At 41.4% G+C, this 14,579-nt stretch overlaps 1 protein-coding gene across 2 annotated transcripts in view; it reads right to left on the bottom strand.

The window, feature by feature from the left end:
• The window catches only part of prex2 (phosphatidylinositol-3,4,5-trisphosphate-dependent Rac exchange factor 2), an 88,642-nt gene that overhangs the window by 56,126 nt on the left and 17,937 nt on the right, over window positions 1–14,579 (bottom strand). Inside the window, exons 4-10 of one of the 2 annotated variants that reach the window (XM_069703678.1) lie at window positions 13,147–13,251; window positions 11,314–11,415; window positions 10,278–10,439; window positions 7,240–7,373; window positions 6,172–6,275; window positions 4,485–4,634; window positions 3,835–3,976 (exon numbers count right to left, since the gene is read on the bottom strand). In XM_069703678.1, the coding sequence (XP_069559779.1) occupies window positions 3,835–3,976; window positions 4,485–4,634; window positions 6,172–6,275; window positions 7,240–7,373; window positions 10,278–10,439; window positions 11,314–11,415; window positions 13,147–13,251 (899 nt within the window). The remainder of the gene's footprint in view (window positions 1–3,834; window positions 3,977–4,484; window positions 4,635–6,171; window positions 6,276–7,239; window positions 7,374–10,277; window positions 10,440–11,313; window positions 11,416–13,146; window positions 13,252–14,579) is intronic. The other variant, XM_069703679.1, reaches the window with a different exon arrangement.

Here is a 14,579-nt window from a genome sequence, read left to right as displayed (position 1 = left end):
TTTATTTTGGACATGCAACATCATACTATCATATACAAAGGATTTAATTGGATCTTGGAAATTTCTTGCTGGAAAATGCAAGATAATTTTTGCTCTGCCTCATTTCCAAATGGAAAACGGGGAAAAAAAACAGCCAACGGTGAAAAAAACACAGCCTCTGATGCTCTGATGGCCCCAATGAGCTAAATGGGATGAGAAAAGAGAACATAATAAAGAGATAGGATTGAACGCAGCAGCATCCTGTCTGATTACATCCTTGATGTCTTGTCTCGCCACAGAAGCTAAACAAACATGGCCAGCAGCACCAGAGGAATTCAGTGGAACTCACTTCCAGGCCATGACGAAGGCGGCTGGGTGTCAGCTTCAATCCAACGGAAGCATTTTAAAAAGTTTTCAGAGAAACAACTGACCAAACAGCCCACCTCCGACATATTACACTCTTTAACCACTGATCCTTGACGTCTTTTCTCTTCACAAAAAACCACAGGGGAAAAACATAAGCCATAACAATGTCAATTTGTCAACCTCTGTATCTTAAGCATGGAAGAAAAAACACCCTGAAATGCTGAACTGTGGACTCAGTGGAATAGCCTCATGCTGCAGACTGCATGGATTAAATCTGTATGGGGGACTGAGAGAAATGGAGAAAATCAAACACCCTCATATTTTAGACTCATTACATGAAGCACATTTCAACAAATCCTTTGTTCTTTGCCATTTCGCATATAATATTTCTCTATTTGTGTTTTTGCTTGGGCACTTCTGACTAACTTTTGGAAAAAGTCCCATCATGCATTTCCCTCCACTAATCAGTTTTTTAATTATTTGAAACAAAAAGCGGTGTGAAGCAGATACAAAAATGTGATTCAATGTGATGTGAATAAGAAACTAGATCCAGTAGTGATTAGCTTAGTTTAGTATAAAGACTGGCAACAGCTAGCCTGGTTATCAAAATACACTAAATAGTACTTCTAAAATTTAGTAAGTAGTGCATCATGCTTATATAATTTGTAAGAACAACTGAAGTGTACCCCACCCCTCCACACACACACACACACACACACACACACACACACACACACACACACACACACACACACACACACACACACACACACACACACACACACACACACACACACACACACACACACACACACAGTAACCAGTCTTAATGATAAACTGAGTTAACCGCCTGCTGGCTATAGTTTCATATTTATTGAGCAGATTATATCACACGTAAATGCAGCCAAAGCAGCATTTTTTATTTATGAGTTAACTGCCTTTATCATTTGAGTATGCTGACAGAGCTAAAGATGCATTCAAAGCAATAAAGAGAAGAGGTTGACAGAGATATTGGCCATGTCCTGCAGGACTTCCAACCTTTTCACTGAGCTCTTGAAGGGTTTTTCATCAACAGCTTTCACGACAAGCAGACACAAGTGTCTGTCATATGTAGAAAATACCAACATTCATTCGTTTTTCTATTTCAGTTTTAAAATGGGTTGATAATGTCTGGCTAGGCGGCTGTCAAACACATTTTCTTTGATGAATTACACTAGTGAAGAAAACAAACCACAAATAAGATTGTACTATTTGAATGGGAGGAGTTCAAGACACAGAAATAAAAAAAAAGAGGAGGCGTGGAAAGAGAATAAAGGCAAAGCATTTCACAATGGAGGGAGTGGGCTGAGTTGAAGCCATAGGCAATGTGGTTTTCATCAGAGACATGTGATGCTGGTTCACCAATTACGCCTACATGTAATCATCTCCAAAATCATCACAGACAGGGGAAGTACAGAGGGGCTAGAGATGTATTTTTACCCGCAAGTGGTCATCCAGGTGTGGGTCAAATTGTCTATAGAGGGATTGGTTTCCAAAGGGAGCTTCACTGAGCTGCTTTCTCACCATATGATCTCTTCAAACTCAACAAGATGACCACAGAGGACTCGTGTTTGATCCTTTTAATATTTTCATCTGACAGATCCATTGGTTACACCGCGAGGGATCTGATGTTCTCTGTGTGGACCAAAGGAGAAAGTAACTCCTCACTCCAAACCACCGTGCCATGTAACTTGGCCACAACTATGTCCATTTGGACTTTTTGGTTGTTGTTTTTTTTTTCTTTCTCGTCATGGCTTTTAAAAATAACAGTGATTTTGACATGACTGTTTAAGCTCGAGTGATTTTCAATGTGATTATTACAAGTCAAGAAATCTCTTTAAAAATTCCAAACAAATGGAAAACACGAGTCATTCAGAAACGTACTGGGGTGTTTACAAGGGTAATTCTCTGAAAGTCGAGAGAGGAACACAGTTTAAACAACATCAAACTGAGGCTGCTGTGAAAATCTACTTTATTTCCAACCCTTTTTATATTGTATCATGTCATCACTCAATAAAAATACTTTTGGCCATCACATGCAATTTTCATTTTCAAGCTCTTCAGCAGGAGATGTTTGAAGATTTTACTATCCTTATCCAACTTTCTCACCTCCCGGCCTACAATGTGAACGTTATTGTGAAAGAGAAACTTGTACTGAATGTGAGGAATGGGTGTAAGAATTAACGTTGTGAGTGCAAAATCCCATCAAGATTTTCTGGAAAAAGCTTTGAGGGTTTGAGGCTCAATGACAAGAACATTATATCACAGAGGAAAGATTGAGAATTAGGGGGTTGTGGCTGTTAATATAACAGAAACAGGAACTCACATAACACGTAAGTTACAGTCAGTGCCCACAAATGATGTGATTTAGAAGGAGACTGCAGGAGATCAAAAGTTGAATCGAAGGAGTGTTTCCTTTTACAGTATTAAAGTCTGTGCAAACCAGCTTCAGCCTCACCTTTTACTCAGAGTTGCAAAAAAACCTGGCAAACTGATATGACACCAAGTCATATACTTCTGACATGATGAAAGCAAACTGCTGAAATGGGGGCATCAACTCATGCATACTTAAAATAGCTCAAGGACAGGATTTGGAGAAAAGCGTCCCTTACAGTAAATATCGTCACCTATCAGCAAATGCAGAATAGATGTTTTGACTCGTCCAAAGTAAACATGGAAAGTGCACTGACTTAACTGAAAATTCAAGGACATAACACATTCACACAATAAGAAACACACACACGCACACACACACACACACACACACACACACACACACACACACACACACACACACACACACACACACACACACACACACACTCATACACAGCTGCCCTCTGGTATAAAGACCCTTCTACTGTAGTTACCTCATGTATCCCTCAGTAGAGAGCTTACTGTAATCTAACAAGGGCGAGCCGCACAGGGATATCTCCCAGTGATTTATGACTGGCATTCAATAGCCGATCTGTCCCCAGACACCACACCAATAATCCTTAAATAAGATTCATAGGCCAAATCTGGCTGGATTTGATTTTCCCATGATTGAGACTTCAGCTATACATAACACACATAGTCTCCTGAACAAAAAGTGCCAATGCTTTCTTCCTCCCAGCGGCTGTCTTTAGAAATTCACTACTATTTAAAAACTAAAACTGGGCAGGAGAAACTGATCTTTATTAGAAAAGTGCTCTGTGTAATCTGCATCCATACCTATTTTACATGAATTACAAACACATGGAAATCTTTAAAGTACAAATGCAGTATATAAATATTTATCCTGGTTTATTTGAAAAGCTCATGGTAGAGTCATCTATGTTGTCACTTATTCACTCCCTCACAGTTACAGAGCTGACACTAAGGTGACAGAGAAAACCCACAAGGTCTGTACACTCAGTCATTTCCTCATTGGACGAGTCAAAGTGTCAAGATCCGTGGCGGGAGCCTTACCTTCCCAGGAAGCACTTGGGGAAGGTGGTGAGCTTGCGTTTCCGGTCCTTAATGAGGTTACCCTTGGTCATGAGGTGGTAGAGCTTCTCTCCCTTCTCTGACACCATCACCCACGTGTCCTGCTCCATGCCTAGCCTCAGACCTACACAGGAGAAGGAGAAAGGGGAGGGTGAATATCATGGCATTAATAACTTTGCACTTCGCTCCGACACTAGATGCGACATCAATTACAAGCTGGAAAAGATTAATGTCTCTTAATTTTGCAAGATAATTAGGAGTGTCTGTCCTAATAGTCTTAGGCAGGGTTAATGTCTAACATTAGGAAAAGCTTATCTTCTAAATCTTAAAATGGGCAAAATAGAAACTGAAAATGTGTGTTTTCCTTCTAGGAAATACAATAGTTCTTCCTTAACAACCTAAAATCTGTTTAAGTCATGGATGCAGATCCCACATAATATAACTTCTCTTTAAATCATTCAGGTTATATTGATTTATACTGATTTTCCCAAAAACAACATACAGTATATTCTCAGCTATTTAACTCAAGACAGATGTTCAGAAAAAAAAATCATAAAACATTTTCCTAACTGACTGTATTCAAACTGAACCGACCTTAGCCCTGACACTGATAAACCAAAGTGCCTTCTTACTTTTCCTCCGCTCTCTCTCTCTCATGATGGCCTCCAGCCACTCCTGCTTCTCCTCCGGGGTCTTGGCCATGCAGACGAACCACTTGTTCTTGGCCGTGTTGTGGATCTTCCAGCCGTTGTTCACTATGTTCCCGCTGCTGTGGTAGTCAGCTGTGAGGCAGAGGAGGAGAGCACACTGACAGCAACGACTCTGACTCCACTAGTTTTATAAAGTCCTCTCTTTGCAAGGGGTGGAACACCACATATCCACTTTTTTTTTTTTCTCATTTATGCTCCGAGTACTTTTTTATGGTTGAAGAGGAGGGCCATCAATCAGTGGTTGCACTGATCATGACACTGTAAACAGGGGTATTGTGATGCTGGATTCACACTAAATAAGGGTTAGCGCATAAAACACAGCAATAACATGAATGCAATGATTTGCTTCAGAGACGACAAAGTCAAATAGCATAATGACAGGGACGCCATGGCTCATACAGAAAATAAAAATCAGGAAATGCACTGAATGTACTTAATTAAGCCTTTCTTATAAAGGAGTGTGTGGCCAGTTTTTGGAGAAAACCTCCATTATAAATCTACTGACAATCTTGTACGCTATTACAGTGCAAACACAGGCCTCAAACTGATTTTTCCCAGCTCTAGTAGCAGTCTTATAGCCTCTCTATCAAGTGGTTCATTGATTATCGCTCCTCTCTTTTAATGAGATAAACAAGGGGACACACATGCAGAAGAAGGACTATCCATCAGCATTATTTACTACTGAGTCCTCAAGATACTCTCTCAGAGCTGCTAATTGTGATTTACCACCATCGCTCATATTATGCAGATGTCAAGAATGTCAAAACCTCCCGCAAATGGAGGTGAACTCTTGACCGTCGGATGAATGTCCATCATTATTTCCATGTCTTTGGAACATTTCAAACGCCTCTCCAGCTGCCCTCTGATTTTTCCCTCTTAGGGGCGTAACAAAAAGCCAACCATTACAATCATCAATTACAATTATATCCAAAAGCATGTACAGTGTGGTGTCCTTTATATGGAATGTCTCAAGGGCGTATTTCAACCTCAGGGAGCAAGTGTGTGCCTGGGAAAAAGTCGTGGCACTTTCATTACACAGGAATCCAAGCTAAAATACTCCTGTCGCCCTGGATCTCAGATTGAGATCTCCTGCCTGTGGTGCAGAACACCCACGAGTTACTGCACTGCCGCCTGCTTCGCCTGTTTATCCTCCCGCTCCCTCTCCAGACCCAAACCCATCCATCTCTCACCAAAAAACACCCAATATTACTGCCCATCTAGGTCCGCTGGAAGCGAAATGATGGCTTCTACAAATATAAATGATAATCAGCGGCTATGTGAGGCCAAGAGACACAAGTACTCGAGTTCACCGAGGACTAGCGCAGCACAGTCCCAAGGATATGTAACTATAGATGTCTAAAAAATGTTTATAGGTAAATCTTATTTTTCCTTTGGCGATCCAAGTATAAAATCACAGTTGTGCACCAGCTCAGGCCAACGACTACGTTGTCAACTTTCCCCGAGTGGGTTATTACGGCATATTTTTCAACCCCTGTTGCCAGGACTGCTAAAATAAAAAATGTGGATCTGAGAGCAAGTGAAAGAGAGAGAAAATCAAAACCGTGTTTGTCCAAAATTAATGTGCTATCCTTTTTACAGCACAGCTTACCTGTGCCATCATCCACATTTTCCACCTCCATCACCTCCGTGTTGATTCTTCCTCTGAAAAGGTAGCGAGGACCCTCGGTGGATGTCTTGCTGTTTTTTAAGCGCCTTCAACAGACAGAAAACAACCACATGAATGAACCAACAAGGTTTAATCACCTGATGTTATTACTTAAAGTGTAGTTAGCAACACCTACAGTCCATTCCGGCTTTCATAAGGGAATGAATATAACCATTTGATGTAATCAAATTCATGTGTATTTTTCATATGTGTTTACCAATTTAAGAGAGGAAATATATCTGATTTACAGAAGTTATTGGGTCATGGCAACACATTTTTTTTTCAGTAAATGGATTTATTTTTTTTGTACAACCTGCCGGCACTACACTGTATACAACACGTAAAAGCCAAGCACAGCAGGCGGCAGCTTGACCGGTGGTGGGTAAACAAAAGCTGCCAAAAACACATACAATGGATGTAGCAACGTTAGCTGTCGGATCCGTGAGCAGCAGCAGCACCACAATAGAAACTACTTTATAGGGAACAGCCTATTCATCAAGTGTTCTGCCTGCAGAAACACAACAAGAGCCAGCAATCAGCAAGAGTTTTGTACTGATCAGAATAAATGATCTATTATCTGATTTACTGCCTCAGAAAACTACCTGAACGATAACTCCGTTTATATAAATAATATGTATCAAGAAAGGGTTGTTAATATCACCTCCTTGACTAATAAAATGTCTTAAAGTAAAAAATAAATAAAAAAATGTACTTCTACAAGTTTCTACTTCTCTAACTTTAATTTTTCCCCCCTTGCAAAAAACTAAAATGTTTCCCAGAATACACGGCTGCTTTTCTTTAAAAAAGTTAAGGAAGTGGTGCAGTGAATTATTTATAAGGCCTGTGCTCTAAATGTTGTGTGGGAGCACGGAGAAAGAGGGAAATTCGAAATTAGCATAAACAATATTTTCATTCTGTCTCTTAAAAAAGTACACACCCTAATGAGAATTAAAATTCGTCTTCTGCTTTGTGGACTTTGTGAACTGAGTAATGAATAAAAAGTGGGTAAACCTATTTTTCTTCTTGCAGTAGACCAGAAGCTTGTCGAACAGGAAGAAAATCCTCTCTTGTATGTTCCCAGCGGAGATCTTCAGCAGGACACCCTGCATTAGCATCTCCGTGCATGTATCCGTGATGTTGGAGCCCTGGAAACGGTCGAGGGGGCAAAGGTCAAACAGACAGCGAAAAACAGAGAAGAGTGAGAACAGATACTTGGACAAAGATCTGACACACAGAGGAATGTCGGTAAGAAGTTCAAATCCAAACACTTAATGTGACTTTTTAAATATATTTGAAATACAAAATATCTACGCTACAGAACATTTCTATAAATTATTTCTATACCACTGAGTGTTCACATGTAGTTTCTAAGAAGGAGGAGGGATTACAGAGTGCAGCCTTTCCTGTTCCCTCTCTCAGGGGTCTGTAAAAACACTCCCTGCATCCTCACAGCAGATTGCTGTGGGACTTTAAAATATGCGGCAGTTAATAGCCTCTATAGAATAACATCCCGTCCAGTCAAACTATGTGTTGCATTGTCGCGCCTGGTCACTATATTGGTTGGGGTTCCTGCTGCAAGTGATAAAGTGTGCTGTCTTTTCCCTTACCTTGCCTGCTCTGGGAATTTATGTACCACGTTTGATCAGCCCTTCAGAGCTAAAAATAACTCCCATGCGCACAGAGGCGGAAAATGTGCTAAGCATTTCCTCCTGCTGGAGACATCAGCGGGCCAAAACATATTCCACTTTTTCCTTCTTTCTCTATGTGCCCTTATTTTAAAATTCTTCTTCTTCCGTCTCTTCTGCTGATCATTTCTCTCTTTTCTTCCCCTACTCTGTTCCTCTATATCTATATCTTTTATTCCTCTCTACACACTTCTTTGTCTGGTCTCCCGCTCTTTCAGGGCCCATGACCAGATGTTAAAGTAATTTGCAGCCGGTGAATGTGTGCACACCAGACACAGAAAGGCCAACTTGTCTTGGTCACTTCAAGGGTCCAATAGCAACATTACACCCCTCCAGACTGTAAAGCTGCATTTCCTTAATGGAAGAACTAACACTTCCTTTTTATGTTTCATGGCATTTTTAACAGAACCTCCCTCCCATTTACTTTGTACAGCCCTTTTAAGTTTTCTCTACCTCTGCAGCAATTTCCAGTCGCTTCTCATATTAGTCCTGTTCCACACCAAAAGTCTGCACAGGTTACATTCAGTCTAAAAGTTAAGCAACACTTAAAATATTTAGTCATCTGTTTCATCCAAAGTTCAAACCTTTATTTTTATATTCAGACAACTGCCAGACATAACAACTGCAGAACAGGATAAAGAATTAGGAATGACAAAACACAATATGTTATTAATTGGGGACAAAGTATCGTGGACGTATTGGACTCTGAAGTGGTATTCGGCAATTACCAGGACAGATGAGAGAATTGTTGAAACTAAAAGAAACTTAAATAGATTTTAAAGTTACTAATTAAATGAGAAAAGAGAATGTGAAGTAAAACACAACTGGAAACTACAACACTCTGACCTAAAATTAACATATTTCTATGGTGCACTGTGACAAAACACAGACACTTGGAACATGAACCAACTGGCAATCACAGCCCTGACAAAATGCTGGCAGTCATCACCATGGTGACCACGGCGGACCATCGCCCTGCGTCTCCCACGCGAGGTGAACCTGCCAGGATGCCCTGAGGGTGGCCAGCAGTGGAGCAGGTCAGCAGTAACAAGCAATCATCCCGGGCAGGGGAGCGGGAATGGAAAAAAATAGCGGCTCTTGCAATCACTCCTCATCCCTCCCTCCATCATTCCTCAAACACCCACACAGAAAAACAAGATGCAACCATCACTCACTTCTCCCTTTTTTTTTTCTTTTTCTCTCCACTTCTCTCCTCTCCTCTTAGTTCCACGTTATTTAGAGGTGCAGAGCCTGGCGTGCAGCAGTCAGAGCTCCAGAATGAGCTAATGTTTACAATTAATAAAAGTGCTGAGGGGAAACCGCAGAGTGGCTACAGCCAGGAGTGTGTTGCGTACAAGATGTCACCCCACCCAACTCTGAGCCTCATTCTGATTGCACTATTCTTAAGAGTTTTAGCTATTTGTTTGTGCATGTGTGTGACTGGTACACCTAAAATAAGTAATCTCTTCAATTTAATCACTTTAAAATAGAATTTATATAGATTCTAAACTATTTCTCTAAATCCATTTGATGTTTTACTTTTTTCTGGTCTGTATTTATGTTAATGGTTTCAAGGTTCTCTTTTTTTTGTCACGACGCTGTCCAGCTATTGTTTCTTCAGTGTATTTTACTATGAAGCAAAATAAATTTACTAAAAGGCTTTCTCAATGACGTGCTAATACTAAAACAACATGCTTATGTTGTCAGTGACCCTAAAACAACACATTCAAAAAAACTTTGAACATCTATGAAGAGGTCTAATCCTGCTCTGCCGTATATTCTCTTTTCTAGTCAGTAGCAACAGTCTCTTACTGCCTACATCTTTGTTAGAGGCTATATCAGCACTCGCAGCGTATCTTTGTCAGCATGTATCCAGGAAGTCTTAAGGCCCTATTTATATGAAGCCAGGTCAATTACATCAGCATCCCAGCCTCTTGCTTTACAATAACCACCATTAGGCCTACTGACTCTTTATTAAGCCAGAAAACAAATCAAAAGGCAAACTCTACACACCAAGAAGTGCAATTTACCTGAGGATGATTGGATTGGTCAACCAAAAGCATGACAGCTTTAAGTATGGCTTCATCTGAGCGGAAATAATTTGGCTATTGTGAATACAAGTCATTGTTCCCAATGAGAACAAGAAAGCTTAAAAGGCTACAAAAGTCAGGCCCCTTGGAATTATTTTTCAATTGCTGGCAAAGGGCTAAGTGGCTTTAAATAAGTCATGACTTTCGGCTTTGTAGGAGAAAGCTCAGTTGTGACTCAAAGGGGATGAAAAACATGACAACACAGACAGAAGTGAGTAGTTGAAGTTATTAGATGAAAGTTAAACACAGTGTGTTGAGTTTCATTCAGGCCCACCTCCCAGCCCTCGATATGGGACTGCCATTCCTCCAAAATCTCCAACTTTTCCATCTGTCTCTTGGCTTCATTGATACTGGAGCACACAGCTTTCATCACCTGCAGAGACTCCTGTACCAGAACGTAGTCGTTGTGCTTCTTAGGGGTCCTCTTCAGCAGCTCCTTTGTGTGTAATGGTCACACAAAACATGTACCAAATGTTAAATAACAAACAAGCATAGCCAAACGGTTTTAAAACACATAAAATATCTGCCAAATCAGAATCACAATTTACATAACATGAAAAGCCTGCAAGAATAATATGTTGCATTTCCTGTCCACGCACATTTTACCCTCCAGTGGTGCTTGAGGTGAGTGGTTCAAACCCTGCCACAGTCTGGCAGAAGTGATGGCTATCTTTGAGTGGATAGTCTAAACACAGTGTTTGAGCATTGCAGCTATTACAGGCCTGATTTACACTCTTCTGCATCTATCTGCAGCCAACGGTGGCTATCTGTGTCACTTTACGGAGAGGAGGCGACCCTGGCAGCTGCAGGACTTCAAATGGCAGAGCATCAGTTTACCCCCTTATTATTATAACATCTCTGTGCACATGCTGGTGGCTGTTTAGAGAACGCCTGGGTGAATTAATAGATAAATGAGACGGGACAGCTCAGATCACCAACTCAAACAAGCCTTTGAAAATATATTTCATTTCACTCACGTTTCACTTTGGAAAATGGAAATTTTAAAACCAACAACTGGGGAGTGCGGGTATGAATGAGCCCAGTCAAAAGTGTCTGAATGTGCAGCTGGGCAGGAGAAGTGATGATAGGTCTTGTGTTATTCCTGCAATGTGGTTGTACCGGTGTACTAACGAAGAGACGTGTCAGAATATGAGGCCAGTGTTTCATTAGCAAGGGAGAGGTTGATGTGAATAGGACGGGACAGCCCTAACTAATGACTAGGTGGTGGTGAGTGAAAAGAGAAGAAGAAGGTGGCACATGGGTGTGGTATCTCTGTAACACATGGTTACCATGCACAAGACCATACTCACTCTGAGCAGCAGTGGGTACTTGCAAATCCTCTGAATAGGAGCTACCAGGTAACCCTCCAGGGGGACCTCTGTGTTTTTTCTGCCTCCCAGCAACATGCAGTTCTGGAAGGGAAGGGAGAGGAGAGGAGAGGAGAGGAGAGGAGAGGAGAGGAGAGGAGAGGAGAGGAGAGGAGAGGAGAGGAGAGGAGAGGAGAGGAGAGGAGAGGAGAGGAGAGGAGAGGAGAGGAGAGGAGAGGAGAGGAGAGGAGATTCAACATTTGTTTTTTGTTGTCAGAGTGGTGTTTATTTTTTATGTATGGATGGAATAAGCAGAGAGGTCATCGTGTAAAGTCACATATGAGATTTTATAAGATCATATCTGCTGTTAGGTGAGCAAAATTGTGCAAAAAATTGTTTTCCTGAATTTAGTCCTAATCTTAAAATGTTAGTGGCACTGGAGGAAAAGTGAGATGGGTGTCTGGGTGTGAAGTTGAGCAGGGAGTCAATACAATGACTGGATGTACAAAACCACTTGGCAATGTATCCAAAAGCTGAAAAAATTGTTGAGTGTGAATTGTTACAACAGTCCAACTGTATCAGAGAACGTTTTCCTTCACTTGATCCAAGTGCGTCTTCTCTACATGTGGTAGGTTACAAGTAATGAGGTCAACAGCTAACATCCATTCTCGCCTCCCTGAAATTTAGATGAGGTGCTGCTGAATTACATTGTAAACAATAAACCAGGCTTTACAGCAGTCAGTAGGCCAAAGGTTTAATGGAGGTTAGCGGATATCCCCACCCCGGTCACTGCAGGGCCTGAAAGGTGACCTGAGGTATATTAGCTCATGGCTGAGTGCAGTTTGGAGGGTAACACAAGACCCGAGTGGCCCTGATGGAAAGGTCAAGACTATAAAGACCCCATTAAATCAAAGTCAATTAATATCTTTGCCTCCTCCGGCATCTGAGATTAAAGACACACATGAACAGTAAATTAGACATAGATCTCTTGCCACCACTCTTCTCTGATGGAGTGTAGTATGAGCATGTGTGCGTTTCATCTCTCACTCCATCAATTACAGTCTAAGAAAATGTCATGTGCTTAACCAGAACTGGCCAATCAATACAAGCAGGTTTGCGGTTATACTCAGGTTCTTCTAGATGTGTAACTCTGCTGTAGATCTCAATTTCAAAGGACTCTCTTTTTATGGAGGTCTTGAAACATAAGGGGTAAATGGGATGTGTACAAACTGTCAAAGCCTTAAAGTGAAAAGTGTGAATGTAGGATAAAAGTGGGGAACTGTGGAACAACGGAGAAGAAAAGGGTGAGCATGTTGACCTCGCTGAGTGTAAGCCAGCAGTAGGGATGTAGTCCTCTTTTTGTTCTCGCAACATGATGCTCCCCTGTGGAAGTGAAAGTTTCTGAGAGCGTCTGGACAGGAAGAGGGAGTCCGCCCACTCATGGGGCAGAGTCACATCAGCTGTCAGACACACTGGAACATAAAGTACAGGGTTTTACACTGTCCAGCTGCCATGTGTGGGTGACTGTGTGTTTGTGTGTCTAAGAGAGTGTGGCGGTGTGTTTTCAGATGTGAGCAGTTCCCAAGGCCACTCATGAAGCCATATGATCCTGAATTGTGGCCTTTAGAAATATCTGGTTGTTTTTTTTAGAATGTTTAGCTTATCATATACGGTTGTTTGAATGATATAGCTGTACATGTTTCTTTTATTGTTTCCAAGAACTGAAAATGGTTTCTCAGACTTGGACTTAAATACTGAGGTTTTAGAGCATTGCCTGCACCAAGTTCAGCGCTGCTTAACGGCGTGTGTGTGTGGAGGTTTAAAGTCCCTTCTCACCAGTAAACATGTCCTGACGCTCCTGATCTTGTTGACCTCCAGCAACAGCCTCTGGGCCTTCTCATGGTTCCCGCAGTATTCATCATAAATCTGAAAACGGCTCCTCTGAAAGAGCCAGACAGAGCCAAGGTGAGAAGGATGCACAAGGAGTAAAAGGAGAAAATAACAGAGAGAGAGAATAAGAAAGAGGGTGACAAAGTCAAACAGAAAAATGGAAAAAAAAAAAGAGAGAAGGGCATCCCGATATAAATAAAGTGAGATAAGGGCAATACAGATGACAGAGATACTGACTAGTAAAAGAAAAAGGAGAAGGTAAAACAGACCAGAGAGCAGACATATAGTATAATGTGTAAGACTGGTATGAATTCCTATTCACACTTATCATGAAATACATAATTATATTGTGTGTGTGTGTGTGTGTGTGTGTGTGTGTGTGTGTGTGTGTGTGTGTGTGTGTGTGTGTGTGTGTGTGTGTGTGTGTGTGTGTGTGTGTGTGTGTGTGTGTGTGTGTGTGTGTGTGTGTGTGTGTGTGTGTGTGTGAGTGGGGGGGGGGGGGGGGGATAGCCTGTATATCCTGTCATCTGCCTTGCAGCCATATGACCGACAACTTTACACCAAAGCTATTCATATGACATTTACACTCCATTGTGTTTGAGAGCCAGCAGTGGGACCAGACCACACAGCCTCTAAATCACTCACTACAAAGACACTACAGAGCAGCAAAAACAGTGCACAGTCTTCATCCTCAGAAGACAAAGCTGGTGATCTGAAAAGACATAACTGTCACAACACGCAGGGCCGCTGACAAAAACACAACTTCAGGATTAACTGTAAAGCACGCTCTTCTTCTTGAATCATGTTTTCTAAGAGGGAAGTTTATGAACTTCCAAACTGATTTCACTGTTGTCCAAAAGGGAGGAGTGGAGTCTTTAGTGAGTATGAAACCACAGTGCCGGCCTGAATCACAAGAGGAATTTCGATTTGAGCAGTCAACTGTCCAGCTGGCTTACTTTTTTGTGTTTCGGTATCAAAGTCAGATTGTGTAATTCTTTCTTGGAACTTTTATGGGATCAACAAATTACTGCAGAGAAGGAAACTTTGACAAAGCTACAGAATAAGGGTGTGTTTTATTTGTTTGTTTTATCTCTCTGGACTCACATGGCCACTTACAACTGAATTATGATCATTAGTCGTGAGTTTTGCTTTGAAGTTTGTCCCATTTTCCCAATGAGGTCATTTCATCATAAACCTGACTGTACCATCTCTACTGCTGGATCATCCTGTCTTTCACCTGCACCAACAGCAGCCAGCCAAAACTGACACAGAAGTTGCCTTAAGTTCAACAGAAGGATGGTTTAATTTATTAGACTTTGAAAGCCATTATATGCGAGTGTGCCTCGAGGTTCTGCATCAAAGCAACGTGATATATAGGG

Source organism: Brachyistius frenatus, unplaced genomic scaffold, assembly GCF_029030835.1.
Source record: "Brachyistius frenatus isolate BFR_SWC_R1_liver_20210118 unplaced genomic scaffold, ASM2903083v1 Contig_47, whole genome shotgun sequence".
NCBI classification, from domain to species: Eukaryota; Metazoa; Chordata; class Actinopteri; family Embiotocidae; genus Brachyistius; species Brachyistius frenatus.
Note: the sequence above shows the minus strand (reverse complement) of the source record. Positions and strands in the feature narration are given on the sequence as shown.